At 34.2% G+C, this 18,032-nt stretch overlaps 1 protein-coding gene across 1 annotated transcript in view; it reads left to right on the top strand.

Moving 5' to 3' along the window:
* CCDC171 (coiled-coil domain containing 171) overlaps positions 1-18,032 on the top strand; it is a 354,732-nt gene that overhangs the window by 236,998 nt on the left and 99,702 nt on the right. Inside the window, exons 23-24 of the mRNA XM_021063474.1 lie at positions 14,309-14,454; positions 16,440-16,494. Coding sequence (XP_020919133.1) covers positions 14,309-14,454; positions 16,440-16,494 — 201 coding nt within the window. The remainder of the gene's footprint in view (positions 1-14,308; positions 14,455-16,439; positions 16,495-18,032) is intronic.

The raw sequence follows: 18,032 nt of genomic DNA, 5'->3' as shown, positions 1-18,032 counted from the left end.
TTTATTTTAATTTGTAGTGTCCAAAGTCAGTATTTTGCTATAAGATAGTGATATCATATCCTTATCATGTCTTTATACTGATTAAAAGTCAAATCACTTGCTATGGTTTTTAATGTTTAGTTGTAATTAATTTCTTCTACTAATAATCCAGTATTAAGTCAGGCTAGAATCTGATTTTATAAAGTGTTTACACGTGATTTCATAGCTGTATTAATTCTAGAGTAAATTGCCATATGTAGGAGTAGAAGTGTATTGGTCAGTGTACTGTGTGTACTGTTGCAGTAACAAATGACTCCAAACTTTCAGTGCCTCACAACAAGAGATTTCTCATGTGTCATACATACTCATCATAGATCAGCTGTGCCTCTGCTTCATGGGTTCCTCACTTTATTGATGAGGTTGACAGGGCATCTTCTATCCTGGATTCTGTTAGTTTCATAATAAATGTCTCTGTATAGGACATTGCTGGTCTTGTGTCTGCTAGGAAGTGACACTAAATTAAATTCTGCCCACATTTCAATGGCCAAAGAAAGTAACTTGGGTCCTCTTGATTTTGACAAGACAGGGAATATATAATTTTCTTTCCAGAAGAGGCGCCATCAGGTACATGGTCAAGGCACATATCACTGAGATAGAGTATACTTTCTACTCAGGGAGATGGAACAAATACAGTCTACTACAATAACTTTTTAAAAAAATTTATAAAATACAGAAAAGACAATCTGTTTTCTAGTTAGTCATATTGACCAAGTTTTGTATAACTTTACATTTTAACATCTGTAACTCTTTTCCCCTATTTTGTTAGGAGGGTTGAAAACAGGGAGCCATGTGTCTAGTTGGCACTTGTCTCTCTTGATATAGAGTTCTTATTAGTATAAAATAATTATGCAGCATGTTATTCTGTTTTTATTTAAATAAATTTGAATGTTCTGGACTATTGAGACTCTGTTAACCATGTTTCATAAAGCATTTTCTAGGCTTCAGAAGCCTTATGCTTGGCATTTCAAGGAGTCACCACTAGATGGTGATCTCCTTCACTTAGAAGAATAGAATAGCAGTGTGTTTTCTTCAGGTTAATGGGTTGGTTACACAGGGAATGTAAACCATACCAGTGTTAGGGAAAGCTCTTTATAATGAAAATTGTAGTATTTATTGAGTATATGTATACACACACATATCCTCACATAGGAAAATTCCATTTGAAGCAAAGCTATGAAATAATGTTTTGCCATATTAAGTTACTTCCTCGGAATATATATATATTTCCAACCATTACTACCCAAACAAAGACACAAGTGTTCCTAAGCACAATTTCTCAAGAAATTTTACTGAGGGTTGGGTTCATCTGAATTATTTTTCCCAGTGCTTTGTTTGAATTTACTAAGGTTGCTGAAATTTTGGTTGTTTTAGATGTGAGCCTTCAATATTTGTTTAGCAACTTATGTTACTCAGCCTCAGTCTCCTTTTCTATAATTAATTGGAGTAAAGATGGATTAAAATTTTTATATTCATTTAGATATGTTAAAAATTAACTTCTTTGGTTCATTAATCATATGATGGGAATGCTAGTACAAAAATTTTAGTTATTTAGAAAAGTTAATAGTTATTGCCAGTGGTAATTTTGCTCTAGCCTTCCCCCCCTCCAAATAACCCAACATAATAATGAATTTGTTATTGTAAAAATCTAAAAATGTTTGAAAGTGTAGACCAAATAGTGTAGTTCTCCTTAAAGAATTCCTAGTTCAATTATTAATCTACTTTTTGGTGCTCCTAAAATAGTGGATTATTTTCATCATATATTTCTTCTGGGAATCAAAGGTTATGGCTCTCTGTCATATGATTTTATATAGTTATTAGTAGAGCTATACATGGCTAGCATGCTGTATTTATATAAAGTAAATATTTAATATATAGTCTTTGCTTGAATAATGTAAAAGTGAATTTGAGATAATACTCTTTTGCTAAGGTACATGATTTGTTATAAGACAGTTCTTTCTAAAATCTTTTTTATCTAGTATATCATTGAATCCTTTTTCCCATTTTTTAAAATGAAAGTGTAATTGCATTATAATGCTGTGCAATTTCCATGTACAGAAAAATGACCCAATCAGAAATATATATATATATATATATACACACATTCTCATATTATCTTCTATCATGGTCTCTCCCAAGAGACTGGCTATAGTTTCCTGTGCTATGGAGCTCATTGTTTATCCCTTATAAATGTAACAGTTTTTATCTATTAATCCCAAACTCCCTGTCCATCCACTCCTTTCCCCTTCCCCTTGGCAACCACAGGTCTGTTCTCTATGTCCGTGGGTCTGTTTCTGTTTTGTAGATAGGTTCATTTGTGCCATATTTTAGATTATATAGCATATCACTGAATCTTGATGCTCAAAGGTAAAATCTTATTAAAACTTCGTTAGAGTCCAACTGAAGGTGTAAACGAGTGGTTGCAGTATAGCCAGAATGATCTCTTGTATTCATTCTGATTTAACAGTTATAGTTTGTACATGTGATCTCTGAGACAGAGATCAGAGAATGCTGCTGTGTGGCTGGGAATCATACAAAAGCTTGTAGAGAACATTAAAGCAAATTCTGTTTGAAAGAAGGTTAGGGGTTGAGAGTCCACTAATTGAAATGTTCTCCCCAAAATATCTGGATGCATCTCTGTGGAGTAATTGTGCAGATAATTGCAAGGTAAGTCTGGTTTTCTGACCATATTTGTCCCATATATACCTTTCTAGTCTTTTCTCCTTCTGTTCTTAGTAACTCCTTATCTTCAGCCATAACTTGCTTTAGGACTTCTCAGAATATGTTATTTTATTCTGCTAAGAATGCTCTTCACAACACTGGTCACCTAGCTTTAGTACAAGCAGCATTTTAAACCACATCTTCCTAGATAGGAAGTCATTTCCAAGAGGAATATATATTCTTTGTATTTACTAATTTACCTATCTTACTGCTGATTTTGAACTCTGGCACTGTGTAATCTTAGGCCAGTTACTTGAACTCTGTGCCTCAGTTTCCTCATTTGGAAAATGGTAATAATAGGAGTATTTATCTCATAGAATTGTTGTGAGGACCGGTTGTGTTAATGTCTGGCATAAAGTAAGTATTCAGGGAGTGTTAGCTATTATTGTTGTTATTACTACTATTTATGGCTTTGGCATGGATAGGCATACAAAAAATGTAAGTTCAGTGAATAAATAAGTACAGTAGAGTTACATCCTATCTTGATGTTAGTTTTTTTTTTTTTTCTTTTTTCTTTCTTTTGTGTGTGTGTGTGTTTTCTGCATTCACAGCATATGGAAGTTCCTGGGCCAGGGATCAAACCCATGCTGTAGTTGCAGCCTGTGCCGCAGCTGTGGCAACACTGGATTCTTAACCTATCTGCATCAGAAGGGAACTTCTGGAGTTCCCGTCGTGGCGCAGTGGTTAACAAATCCAACTAGGAACCATGAGGTTGCAGGTTCGGTCCCTGCCCTTGTTCAGTGGGTTAACGATCCGGCGTTGCCGTGAGCTGTGGTGTAGGTCGCAGACGCGGCTCGGATCCCGCGTTGCTGTGGCTCTGGCGTAGGCCGGTGGCTACAGCTCCGATTCCACCTCTAGCCTGGGAACCTCCATATGCCGCGGGAGCGGCCCAAGAAATAGCAACAACAACAACAAAAGACAAAAGACAAAAAAAAAAAAAGAAGGGAACTTCCAAGATTAGGTTTTAGCACAAATCTTATATAGTCAAAAGCATCTTCATCTTTTGGTTACCACTGGTGAAACCACTGGGAGAAGGGAGAAATTGGGAGGGTTGGAATAACATATACACTGTACTCTATAAAATAGGTGATTAAGAAGAACCCAGAATAACACAGAAAAATATACCCAATAGTTCGTAATAACCTATATGGGGAAAAGAATGGATATGTTTATATGTATGACTGATTCACTTTGCTGTACACCTGAAACTAATACAACATTGTATGTCAACTCTTCTCCAATAAAATTTAAAAAAGTACCTTTAAGAATCCCTTAGGGAAATCTAATGAAATATTTGAAGTTATTAGTGGAAAAATTATTAAAACATTTCACTTTTAACCCCTTTCAGTTACCCAGTTCAATAAGCTGTTCCTATTTGTTTTCATTTCTTTAAAAAGTCTTTTTTTTTGGAGGGGGCTTACTAGAGATGCCATATTCTAGACAAATGCAAAACAGCCAGGTTTTCCTCCATGTTGGACTATGGTACCATTTTTTTCAGTTGGGCATTCAAGGGCCAAATTAGATGAAGGCACATTTTTTGTACAAGAGGATCACTCTCACTTTTACCTCCTTATTAGAGTATCTTCTGTTGTAGATATTTGGAAAGTGAGGGCACTCAGGTGAAATGCACATTTTATTGTGGTTGCTGTTTGCTTTGTTCCTGTCACCTATTATTTAGGCTTGCTCTGGGTAAATTTTTATGAGTTGGAGCAGCATTAGAACTATGGTTTTTGAATCACCAATCTCCATCTCTCTTTCACTTCCCTTCATTTTCCCCACTTCTCTTCTTAGCCCTTACACAGTAAGTATAGTGGAATGCTTTTAAGTCAAATGCAACTACACGTGTATCTCAGATTAACAAATGTCAGTACTAATTACTGTGGCATTATAATGTAATATATATGGTGGCAGTTCTGTAAGGGCTTTTTGGGGGGGATTAAAATAAGGCACACTGATGACTTTTTACCTAGAAGTTGAAATCTCTTTAAGGGGAGGAATTAGATTTGTGTGCTGATACTATAGATCTTGATTCTGTTGTGATATATAATAAATGCTTTAAAAGTTGAGGTCAAACTAGGCAACCACATTTCCAGATCTGCAGGGAAAGTTCAGTGCTATCATTGCTCACTTGTAAAAGAAAGAGATATAGAGAACTCCATTGCTTTTTGAAAGATTAAAAAAAAAAAAAAAGCAGCAGGCCAGTGTGGTCTTGAATTATATAAAACTCTCTACTGCAATAGTATGCTATATAAATTCATCCTCATTATGCAAACATTTATTTCTTATTTCCTTAGTACATTTAATAAATGACGACAGTGATCCTACTTTCAAACAGGGAATCTTAAATTGTTCATACTTTGATTTCTTTTTTTTTTTTTTCTGTCTTTTTAGGGCCACACCTGTGGCATATGGAGGTTCCCAGGCTAGGGGTCGAATCTGTAGCTGCTGGCCTGTGCCACAGCCACAGCAACGTTAGATCTGAGCCGCATCTGTGACCTACACCATAGTTCAAGGCAACACCAGATCTTAACCCACTGAGTGAGGCCAGGGATCGAACCTGTGTCGTCATGGATGCTAGTCAGATTCATTTCCGCTAAGCCACGATGGGAACACCCATACTTGGACTTTTGATGATGAAAGTGTGCCATTATATAACGCATGGAGTTTATTTCAATATAAACAGAAAGCAGCCATTTAAATAGATTAAAATACCTTACTGACCTTACCAGGAACTTGATAAATACCTGAAATATTGGTTTTACATTTCCATGGGGATTTTCCAGTTGTCAGGTGTTATGGAAAGTCTGGAGAGATGTTTACTGATATTGTGGTATCATATAAAGAATATGGTTTTATGTATGCCATGGGTGTGGCCATAAAAAAGACAAAAAAAAAAAAAGAGAAAAGAGTAAGGTTTTATACACATACATACAAAGAGCAGCATACAGATTATCAGAGGGGAAGGGAGGTGGGGGGAGGATGAAATGAGTCAAGGAGGTCCATGTATGGTGATGGATAGAAATGAAAGTTTGGGTAGTGATAACACTATATATGAAAGTCTTTGTAAATGTTGTATACATGAAACTTACAGAGTGTTAAAAACTAATGTTCCCTCAATTAGAAAAAAAATGAATAAGGGTTTAGATTTAGAAGACTTGGGCTCATATTTTGGCATAAACTCAGTTAGTTACATGACATTGGGAATGTTACTGAACATCTGTGATTCTTAATTTCCTTGCATGTAAAATAGGAATGATAATGCCGTCTACCTCTCTGAACTATGAAGAATTGAATGAGTTAATGTAACTATAAAATCCTTATGATGACGATAATATGATTCAGTTGTCACTCAAGCTATTTCTCCCCCATGATTTGGGGGAAATAAGTTAAACTAGCAAACATTTATTGAACACTTAGAACATACAGGCCTAGTGCCTTCATACACAGGGGAAATGCACCAGATCAGGAAAGGTAGGAAATGATTGCAGTTTAGAACTTTTCCCCTTACCTTATGGACAAATACTTCATATTCTTAACTTGGATATCCAGAGTATGAAATTCTTGTGTATGGATGATAGAATGTATACTGAGAAAAGAAATCTTGAGGAGTTCCCATCGTGGCGCAGTGGTTAACGAATCCGACTGGGAACCATGAGCTCGCAGGTTAGATCCCTGCCCCTTGCTCAGTGGGTTAATGATCCAGCATTGCTGTGAGCTGTGGTGTAGGTCGCAGATGCGGCTCGGATCCCACGTTGCTGTGGCTCTGGCGTAGGCTGGCAGCTACAGCTCCGATTCTACCCCTAGCCTGGGAACCTCCATATGCCGCGGGAGCGGCCCAAGAAATGGCAAAAAGACAAAAAAAAAAGAAATCTTGAAATAGATCCATATTTATTTTAGAAAAGAACTTTTCCCCAGTAAATATACGTCTAAAATTAAGACGGACAGTGATGAAATACTTGATACAAAAAATCATCCAATATTTTAAGAAAAAAAAGATTTTATCTATATTTAAGTATAAAATAACTTATTTATTTTTCTAATTTAAATTTGACCTTCATATTCTCTTAAATAATTGATTTTTACTTAACTGATATTTGATTTCCTTTGATTAATGTTATTTAATATATAGCATATTCAAGAATTCAGAATAGTCATTTAAATTCTGTAGTACAATGAAAATACTAATGTGAGGGTGTTTTAGTTATTATATAAGATTATCTACCCTTTTATTCAGTTACATCATAAAAAGAATTCTTGAAATTGAAAAATTCCTCTGACAATAAGTTTTGTAATTTAAATGTCAGGAACCCAACTCTATGAGGGTCTTATGTGTATTCCATTCCTTTATTTCTTAGGTATTCACTGGGAGAACTTAGAGGTCACATAAGAGTGGATTTTAGTATAGCAGCATCAGGATGGTTGTCACCTGCAGCTAGTTTATATCTAAGGTCTGTAGTGCAACCAAATGCAGTTTGTTTATACTTGGAGAAAACATTACTGCCGCATTACTGCTTATATGCCGTTTGTCACAATAAATCTAGTTACCAGTTATCTATTCTGTGCTTTTCTGAGTGTATTTTCCAGTTGAGAGAGCTCTCATGATTCCCTTTATTATCCTCCATTTTTGTCATTTAAAACGTCATTTAACTATTTCTCTACCTATTTACCTCATATTATCTAACACATTTAGTCTGCTAGAGTTTCATAGTACCTGTGTGAGGCTTGGAACAAATAGCGTTAAATTTATTTTGAACACTGTTATGAGGTTCCTTTTCTTCCTGCTGTATTTTACTATTGATCACTTTCAGTTAGTTTAGTGGGAAGGATTAACTTTTTTCCCTTTTATATTGATTGGATTTAGGAGGACATTTTCAAAGGAACATGTAAAGATATGGTACCAATAATCATGAAGCATACAGCAAATTCTTACAATATACTTTGAAATTTTAAAGGTGAATTTTCTTTTTCTTTTTTCTTTTTCTTTTTTTGCTTTTTAGGGCTGCACCCGCAGCATGTGGAGGTTCCCAGGCTAGGGGTCTAATCGAGCTACAGCTGCCGGCCTACACCACAGCCAGGTAATGCCAGATCTGAGCCATGTCTGCGACCTACACCGCAGCTCATGGTAACGCCAGATCCTTAACCCACCGAGCGAGGCCAGGGATCGAACTTGCAACCCCACAGTTCCTAGTCGGATTCTTTTCCACTGTGCCACGACGGGAACTCCAAAGGTGAATTTTCATTGCTTGTCTGCTCCATTTTATGATAATCATCTACTATACAACCTACTTATAAAAGTGACTTATTTTATGTTTTTGTTATTGTTCTTTTATCTTTACAAGTGTGATAGAAAGTTATTTTTTAAAATTTATGATATCACTTATTATGTGGAATCTAAAATATAGCATAAAACAGAAACAGATCATGGACAAGGAAAGAAGATTTGTGGTTGCCAGGAGCGGGGGTGGAGGGGAGGAGGAAGTGGAATAGACAAGGAGTTTGGGATTGGTAGATGCAAACTATTGCATTTTTTTTTTTATCATTATTATTTTTTGTCTTTTTAGGGCTGCACCTGCGGCATATGGAGGTTCCCAGGCTAGGTGTCTAATCAGAGCTGTGGCCGCTGGCCTGCACCACAGCCACAGCAACGCCAGATCCAAGCCGCGTCTGCACCACAGCTCACGGGCAATGCGGGATCCTTAACCCACTGAGCAAGCCAAGGATCGAATCCGCAACCTCACTGTTCCTAGTTGGATTTGTTTCCACTATGCCAGGACGGGAACTCCCACAGACTACTACATTTAGAATGGGTAAACAATGAACTCCAATTGTACAGCATAGGGAATAATATCAAATCTCTTGGGGTAGAACATTATGGAAGATAGTATGAGAAAAAGAATTTGTGTTTAGGTATGTTTACTATGATTGGGTCACTGTGCTGTACATAAGAAATTGACACAAGCACAAATCAACTATACTAATAAAATTTATAAAGCTTATGTGTTTAAATAGATAAAAATTTATAGGTTTGTATATATAAATGACAATGTAGAAGTAATATGTAAACTCAGGTGGGGATTTAAAGTAGATTGTGTAATGCAGAAGTCTACACATGTAGAAGTGTAAGTATTGCATTAATTATGCATATTAAATTTATATAGCCCTTTACAGTTTATAGGAAACTTTCATTTCTATTGTCTTATTAGAATCTATGTGAGGACTGACTAGGGCTGTCATGTATTTAACCCCAAAGTGGTAAACTTATTTCATCTTTAGCTTCAGTTTATTAATGTCATCTATGTTTTGCATGGGATTATTACTATAAAATAGTAAAAGATAATGTCCCTAAGAAGGTAACTTAAAATGACAGAACTTTTAATTCCAGTTATCCATTTAAAATCTAGAATACCAAGACTAAATGTTATTCATATATTAATTTTATGAATATATCAGCATCTTTTACTGTTGTATATTTATTGCAAATTCTCTAATTGCTTATCCGACATATTTTCAAGCTTTGTTGTAAAATATATTATTTTCCAGTTTAATCACGAACTTGTGTACCCAATTGTAAATTTGGTGGTTGTGTCGTTTTATTTATTTATTTATTTAACCTACTTCTTTTTCCATTTTTATTATTTATTTTTTCCTATAGCATTTAAAATCCATACTTTCTGTGACAACCTGCGAAACTTGACCCACCCAGCAGCCACTCAGTTCTTGATTAATATAACTTTCTAGTTGTCACATTGTAATGGTAGGGCTGAAGACTATACCATTTCCTTTTCTAACTTTAGTTTTGGTGCCCTGAGATGTTTTACCAAATTATCACAGTCCAGGAGGGTTTATTCAGAAGTTACCGTCAGATGGTAGTACATTTTTAGAAAAAAAATGTTAGGGATGTTTTTTTCCTAACCTAGGAACTGTAACTTAGTTCTTAAAACACTTGTGTTGTTGTCTTGCCTTTCATTTTGTATGACTAACTTTTATACCAAATTGAATAAGCCATTAGCTTTTAGTCTGTAGGAATGTGGATCCATAGATATTTCCCATTAGACAAAAGAAAATCTATAAAAGCAGCATCTCCTGGGGCTTGGTCTTCCTAGCTGGCCTAATGGTCTAAAGCAGGGCAGTACTGTACCATTACGAGAAAGAACTCTGCTGCATGATTCCCTTAACATTCGGAAATAATAATTGGGGAGTTGTGTACGTTCCTTGGGTAACTCTGACTTTTGTACTAAGCACCGCATTTATTCATCAAATATTCTAATTCAGGGAATTCATATTATAAATTTTTTACTTTTGAAACTATTACTGAACTAATTATAAACCTCGTATATCCTGTGTCATTTAAAATTAGAGCTTGTCGAAATAATGACATGCTACATTTAGGTTGCCATATTGTTTTGATAAGTTTTTTTTTTTAAAGAATTTCTTTTCAAAAAAGACCTCCATTTGTGATGGTTGCACAACTCTGTGAATAAAATGAAACACACTGAATTGTACACTTTAAAAGTGTGAATTATGTGGTATGTGAATTATATCTCAATAAAGCTGTTATTGAAAAAATTCCACTGTTCAGAATGTTTTCATAGGTGCAGAGTAATAGCATTTCAATTTATATTCACAATTAATTTGAAAAAATTGTTAACCTTAATAAATGTTTAAAGCTATAGAAATATGAAATTATGTATGAATTAAAATAATTTGTATTCTTATTCAGTAGTAACACATGTTTATTATAGAAACTTGAGCAACTATAGACAAGAAAAAAGACATTTGAAAAATGTGTGGGTATTTTAATATTCACATCTACCCTATATTCTGTCCCTAAGCTTTCTCTGTACTTAACTACTTCCTTGGTGCCCATACTTTTCCTGCCAACTTTCATTAGTACTAAATAGCTTTTCATGACCATCTTAGGCAAAGAACCAGATGTAAAAAAATGTCTTCTTTTAGGAGTGGTTTAGTGAAAACATTGGCTTTTTTTCCTGGACTATGAGCAATGATATCATTATCTAAAAAGAAATGCAATAAATATATTGCAGAATAGCTTCTGAAATAGTCAGCTTGAGGTTTTGTAAAAATCTACTTTAAAACATTTTGGATTTAAATTGAAAACTTGAAATGTTTGATAAGTAATATTATAATATTGGTTCTTGCGTAGGCAGAATATTTTCTTTTAAACTCTTGTTATCATATTTAGCATTAACTTTCTAATAGCTAAAATTGTTCACAACACAGTTAAAGATAAATGCAATATCAGGCTTTGAATTTTTTTTTTTTTTGGTAAATATTAAGACCTGAGTACAAAATGAGGGCTGTGTTGTGGATTAAGTGAAATATCTCAAGGCTGTGCTGTTCTGATAACTGAACCTGAAGTGACCTTTCTCAGACACAATTACAGAGCTGTATGTTTTTCCTTTAATTTCATCAGGGGTTTAATTAGTATACAAATAAAACTTCCCTTATCTTCCTTTCTACCTAATTGGCTTGTCTTCGCTTATATATGAAGTATGTGAAAGTGGGCTGTAATTAGGGTGACCGTGTTAACCTTTTTTCCTCAAACGTACTGTTGCCTAAAGGCCTCAAGGCCTAAAAACAGTGCTTTGGATTATTGCTTTGCAATCACTATGGCTGTCCCACAGGTTTTCTCATGAGCAGAAGGGCTTTGGGTGCTGCAGGTTCCCACTGCTTAACAGGATCTTCATTCTTCTCCCCACTAAATGTTTATTGATTATCTTGCTGTTCCAGGCTCAGCCTCCAACAACTTAATATCAGGTGACAGTCAGGAGAGTTCTCCAAGTAATTAGAGTTGAGCATTGGGGGAACAATTAGGAGCAGAGTTATTAAACTTGATTTATCCTATTCTCTCCTGAACAGTTTCTTGGATATCAGAGCATCACACTTTCACAATCTACCCTGGTTGAGAAATTAGTGGCTAACCTGCTGCTTATCATTGTTGCCTTGCTGCCTAGAGGCACACCCTCCTGGTTTCAGTCATTTGGTTGGAAATATTAGAGTCCATAAGGTTTACCATGGGTTTTAATTAGATGAATCTGGACAGGAGAAACAAAAGGCTGAATTTAAAATTTTATATATATGTATAATGTATATTACATATGGTATAGGTACATATGTATATATATGATACACATACATAGACACACATGTAAATATGTTTTTCTTTCTTTAAAGCTCAGAATTAGAATTTTTAAGGATTCTACTTCTGTCACCAAAGACAAAAAAGGTGAATATCAGGGAAAAGACATAGTATCAAATCACTTTTTATGTCTTGATGTTTTACACACATCATGAACCGTAAGATCTACTGATGAATCGACTCTATTGTGATATCCCTCAGCTCTTTAAAATGAGAATTTTGTATCTATGAGTTATGTAACTGTGATTACTTTTTCAAAAACTTTATTATCTCTTCATTTTCACACTAAGGAAGTGTTAACCATATCACTTAATTTACACCATTTCTTTGATTGTTACCTGTAATTTCAGTCTTAGAATAGGCTGTTCAGCTATGCCTCTGAAATAGTGCAAGCTTTAGAAAAGTTTGGTGGTGCTTATGCCATTGCTCCTGAGAGGTGAAAATGAAAGCCAATGGGAACTAGAAGATTTAGATATACAGCAGTGATTCTAATTCTCTGAATTATATCTTCTTTGGAAGGGTATCATAGAATTGCCGAAAAGTCGTGTGGTTTTATGGTGATTCCGCGGTCATGGATTCTCTCAGATTGGACTAGTGAGCTTCATTCTGGATAAGGCAGGAGTCAATACCTTGAATATCCCTCACAAATATACATCTCTGGTCTTAAGAATTACCGAGCAAGAGAATTTGAATAGATTGGCACAAATCTATTATTTCTATTGGAAAAAGAACTCAAGCTTTATGTGTAACTGGAGGTGGATCATTAATTTTATCTTCACATCTGAAAGATAGCATTTTTTTATTACCCGAAAAATGTCAGAAATATTGGCTTTAAAAGGACTCAAATGGGATTTATTTTTTTTTAAAGAAAGAAATCTCATGATACTTCAGTGCCTTTAAATATCTTAACAGCGGCACAAAATAAGTAGGTTCAGCATGACTTTTAAAATCTACTACGTTGTCTTTTTAAAGTTGGTTTGAATTAGTGACTGTTTCCATAGTGGGATGTTCTTGAAGATCTGTTAATACTAAAGATTTAAAATAAAATATAATACCTACAAAGTAATCATAGTTTGCTTTATTTTTAGTTTTTTGACTTGTACTTGTCTAAAGCACCTTGACTGTTTTAAAAAAACACTAAATTAATTTTTTCAGCATTTTAACATATGTAGTTTAGCCAGTGATTGCTTTCAATTCTCCAATGTCTAGAGTGAATTAATTGTTTTAGCTCCATGCCAGCAGCTTGAGTTTTTAATACAACCCATTGTAAGTGCATTAAAATAATACTATTAGAAGAATGTTAAACGAGAAATTGTTGTATTTTGGTTGTTCTTTACTGGGTATTTGAAGTATGGTTGGGGGTGTTAATGTGTGGCTAAACTCTTAGACAAAAAAATATGTGTATGCAACCAGTTATTTAGCTCACTGTTCAACAAACTTAATTGAAAAACTGATAAACTCATCTTCTAGAAATTTCATAGAGAAATGAGAAGATTTTTAGCGCTAAGAGATCCTCTGGTTGCCATGTTATTTTACATCCTAGAATTTAAAATAGGTATAGAAAAAATATTCTTTTAACTTAAGAGTTTCTGACCTAAGACTTTTAGCCTTAAAGTTCCAAGATAAAGTCATATATTTATATCTTGAAATTTTTGTGCTGAGTGACTATTTCAGATTAAAGCACATAGCAGAGATCAACAACAAGTTTTGTACTTCTGTGACTAGAAAATGTAATTCTAAATACAAGTATTATTTATAATTCTCTCTATTGAAACATGTTGATCACTTTTGTGTTATCTCTGACATGAGACTTTTTATGGGAACTAAGTGAATTTTATTTTGTAGTCCAGTTTGTTTTGTTCACTGAGATGTGTACAGCAACCTAACTGTTAACCTACAGAGGCATTTATAAAGACAGCAGTGGCACCCTTAAATCTTGGGTTTCACATTCTCTTATAGGTATCTTAATTCACCTTCCTCTCGATCACTCATATGCTTTGGGCAGGTGATGTTCTTGTTTTAAATAGATTCTAAATTTTATGTGTTTTTTTCCCATTGAAATCTTCATTTCTTATCGTTAAAAGAAAATGCACCCTGAGGTTTTTATAATCAGATATTTTTAGTAAGAATAAAATGCATTCGCCTTGCAGTATTTTAAAAAATAAAAGAGTTGTATTTTGCAGCCGAACATTTTTCAAAATCTTATCAGTTCCATCATTTCTAATTAGTAAGTATGTAAAATTTTTACAGAAAATTTGCGAAACCTTGATGTGTAATGACCCAAGTCTACTTCTCAGTCAGTCTGTATCCTTCTTTGTTTAATAGCCTATGGCATAAATTGAAGTTAATTATCAGGGCTGACAAGTAACTCTGTTTTCTGTCTGCTTGCAGAGTCTCTCCGAGGCAAAGATGGAGCTGAGAAGAAAAGATCAATCTCTGCGTCAGCTCAATAGACATCTTACCCAGCTGGAGCAGGACAAGCGTCGACTGGAGGAGAACATCCATGATGCAGAGAGTGCCCTCCGCATGGCAGCCAAGTGAGCATTTGGACCTTGGGGAGATCACTTAAAACAGACAAAAGATCAATTCTTACTTTCATGCTCTGGGTTTTAGCCCTGGATAATACAGTGTTAGAAAACAAAAGTACAGCTGTCTCTCTTTGAAATTCTCTGATATATCCTCAAAAAGAAAACTCTTAACTCAACCTACTGAATGTATATTTTATTGAGAAACCTTAGAAAAGAATCAGTTTCTATATAACCTCTAATTTTGTGTATTTTAGGCTCTGTTGTAGTGTTACATGTTTGAAACCATGTTTTCATTAATACGAGATGTAAGACTTTAAAGTTTTGAATAGTTTCTGCTCTCACATATTGCTCATCCCTTTCTGACCCACTGCCTCCCAGATTTTCTTCTGCCTATATTATAATATACTAATCTTACAAGTAACATTGCCATAAAGAAATATTAGTATGTAATCAACATGTATGTCATAGCATCTTTTTGAGTGCAATAAAACACATTGATCATGGAAAATTCATTTAATTTTATAGCTATGTACTCAGATATGTTAAATGGAAAAAAATATGCACTTTTTGGAGTGGCAACTATGTAAATGTGATGAGAATGTTTTTCCTTTTACCAGGTAATCAAGTTGACATACACTGTGAAGTTCAAATTGAACAGTTCTCTTGGGTATTTTTATTTGTTCTTCACATCAAATTTCATGGAGTACTTTAAGACAGTCCTTTTTACAACAGCATGGTTTAAAGAAAATCTATTTATGGATTAAAGAAACATCTAATTTTAATAAACTCAGTGTTTTCTAAAGGTGGAATTCTGGATTCCTATACTTGCACACACACAAATACATATATATGTATTTTTACTTGCATATACATGTATGTAACTTTAAAATGTTTGGAGACAAACTCTCTTGTTAAGCATAACATATGAAATATAAATGTAGTCTGTAAATGAAATCACAGAACAGGCAGTTTGAGATCCGGGGATGTCCACAGCTTTGTCGGTGGATTGGAAAATGGCTCACATAATTATAATAATGAAAAAATGAGTTTGCACAATGCCAGAATATTGGCATGTTTGAATACCCACCTATACATTTTTTGGAAAATTGTAAAGGTCCATAACATGGCACTACCATACTAGGTATATATAATTGTCATTTAAAAATGTATATTTGACCAAATCAGCCTTTTTGCTGTCATTATTTGATCTCAGTTTCCTCATGTCAAATGAAAAGCTTGAATTAGGTAATTTCTATTACATCTCAGAGCACTTAATATTCTAATATTAATGAAAACAGGTTATAAAACCTCTAGATTCATATTGTGTCTTCAGAACTGCTGCTAATTTAGGAATTTGTCATGTCTATCATCTGTGACCATGGACACATGTTCTAACACTAAATATTTATAGTTTTTAATTGGTAATTCACCATTGAATTTTTGTCTTCAGCTATTTCATCCAAAATTTTAATTTCACTATAAAAGTTAAATTCAAATACAGGGCTCTAGAAGGAAATAGTAACTTGGCATATTTCTAACCAAGGCTATAGAGGATTTTTATGTAATTATTATAGCACAAAAAGCCTATGTAGAAAGGAAAATATTTTGCATAGAACTGGCATTTATACCTCCACTACTAAGATTTCTAAAGTTTTTTTTCACTAGAAGCAAAAAGGACACAAGCCTAACCTTTCAGCACATTTTAAATCAATAATGTAATCATGATTTCTTTTTTCTTTCTTTTATTTTTCACTCTTTTTAAATTTTGAAGATATCTGTAAGATTTTTCCTCCCTCTAATTTATAGCAGGTTATATAACTGAAGATAAGAGCTAAGTGGTTATATAACCAGTGAATATGGTTAGGTTTTACACTTTCAGAAGGAGTAAATGAAAACCAACCTTATTTTTCAATAGTAGTGAATCATACTCAAATGGGTAGCAATTGGAATAAAGCTTGGGCTTTACTAATACGTAATCTTCATTTTGTTTCTAGAGACAAAGAATATGTTGCTAACCATATGAGAACAGTAGAAAATATGCTTCATAAGGTACTGTAATTTTTCTTCAATATTGTTCAATTTGTATTATGACACAGTTATCCTAGTCATTAATTCTATTAACCACAAAGTACTTTAATTCACTGTTAAAAATAAATTAACAAAAGTATGCTTCCAAATGACTGAAAATTTGTATTAGACAGTGCTATATTGTATAACTTCTTTCAGAATTCACTTTTTGTACTTGCTAAAACTATGAAAACAGTGGTTTCCCCAAACTGGTATCATTGTACTTGAGTTATTTGTGGTCTTTGCTGAGTGAACTGGTGGTCATTAAGATTCTTACATGTCTCAAAATGATAAAATGTTTGACCACACTGTCTAACCTCTCACCACTCTTAAACCTTCTATCCTATATACATATATATTTAGAGAGACATAATGTATTGTATTTGGCAGTACTTGTATACCTTAACTAGGCAGTAATGTTTTTCAAGTTGTAATTTACCTTCTTATAAGAATGTATTCTTAAAGTAGAAATTGAATATACTTAATAGTCTATTATTTTAAATTAGGTTACTTCTGCATGATAAATTGACTTTTAATTTTTAGTGATGAGCAACATAAGCATATTAAGATATCACTGACAACTTAATATCTTAAGTATTGACTTAATACTGTGTATTGTGTTAGCACTGCGGATTCAAAGATGTCATTATTTCATTATTTAAAAGTAGAGAAATGTTATTTATATGTTTCTATTGTTTAATAGGCAAGTTCTTGGAAATATAAATACCTAGTACTTTTAAAATATATTAAATTTATGAATGATCATATTTAAAGTAATTTTGTGAATCAGATTTTTTATTTAATATAGTTTTAAAATCACTTAAAATATCCTAAAAACTGGAGTTCCTGTCGTGATGCAGGGGAAACGAATCCCACTAGGAATCATGAGGTTGCAGGTTCAATCCCTGGCCTCACTCTGTGTGTTGAGGATCTGGCATTGCCATGAGCTGTGGTGTAGGTTGTAGATGTGGCTTGGATCCCATGTTGATGTGGCTGTGGTGTAGGCCAGTTGGCTTGGATTCGACCCCTAGCCTGGGAACTTCTGTATAGCTGAGGGCACAGGCCTTAAAAAAAAAAAAAAAAAAAAAATCCTAAAAACTAATCCTGTTAAGGAGATAGTAAATAACAAGCTAATATTTAATACATTTTAACATTTTAGAAAGAGTGGGCCTCTATATTCATTGATATTCAAAATGACTAGCATTATTGGGAGTTCCCATGGTAGCACAGTGGTAATGACCCTGACTAGTATCCATGAGGACACGGGTTTGATCCCTGGCATTGCTCAGTGGGTTAAGGATCCAGTATGGCTATGAGCTGTGGTGTAGGTCACAGACGCGGCTCGCGTCCTGCATTACTGTGGCTGTGGTGTAGGCCAGTAGCTACAGCTCTGATTCGACACCTAGCCTGTGAACTTCCATATGCTTCAGGTGTGGCCCTAAAAAGCTTAAAAAAAAAAGAAGAAGAAAAGTGACTAGCATTATTTCCTATCACCAAAGGCATTCTGGAAAAAAACAAAC

This window comes from Sus scrofa, chromosome 1 (genome assembly GCF_000003025.6).
Source record: "Sus scrofa isolate TJ Tabasco breed Duroc chromosome 1, Sscrofa11.1, whole genome shotgun sequence".
Lineage (NCBI taxonomy): Eukaryota > Metazoa > Chordata > Mammalia > Artiodactyla > Suidae > Sus > Sus scrofa.
Note: the sequence above shows the minus strand (reverse complement) of the source record. Positions and strands in the feature narration are given on the sequence as shown.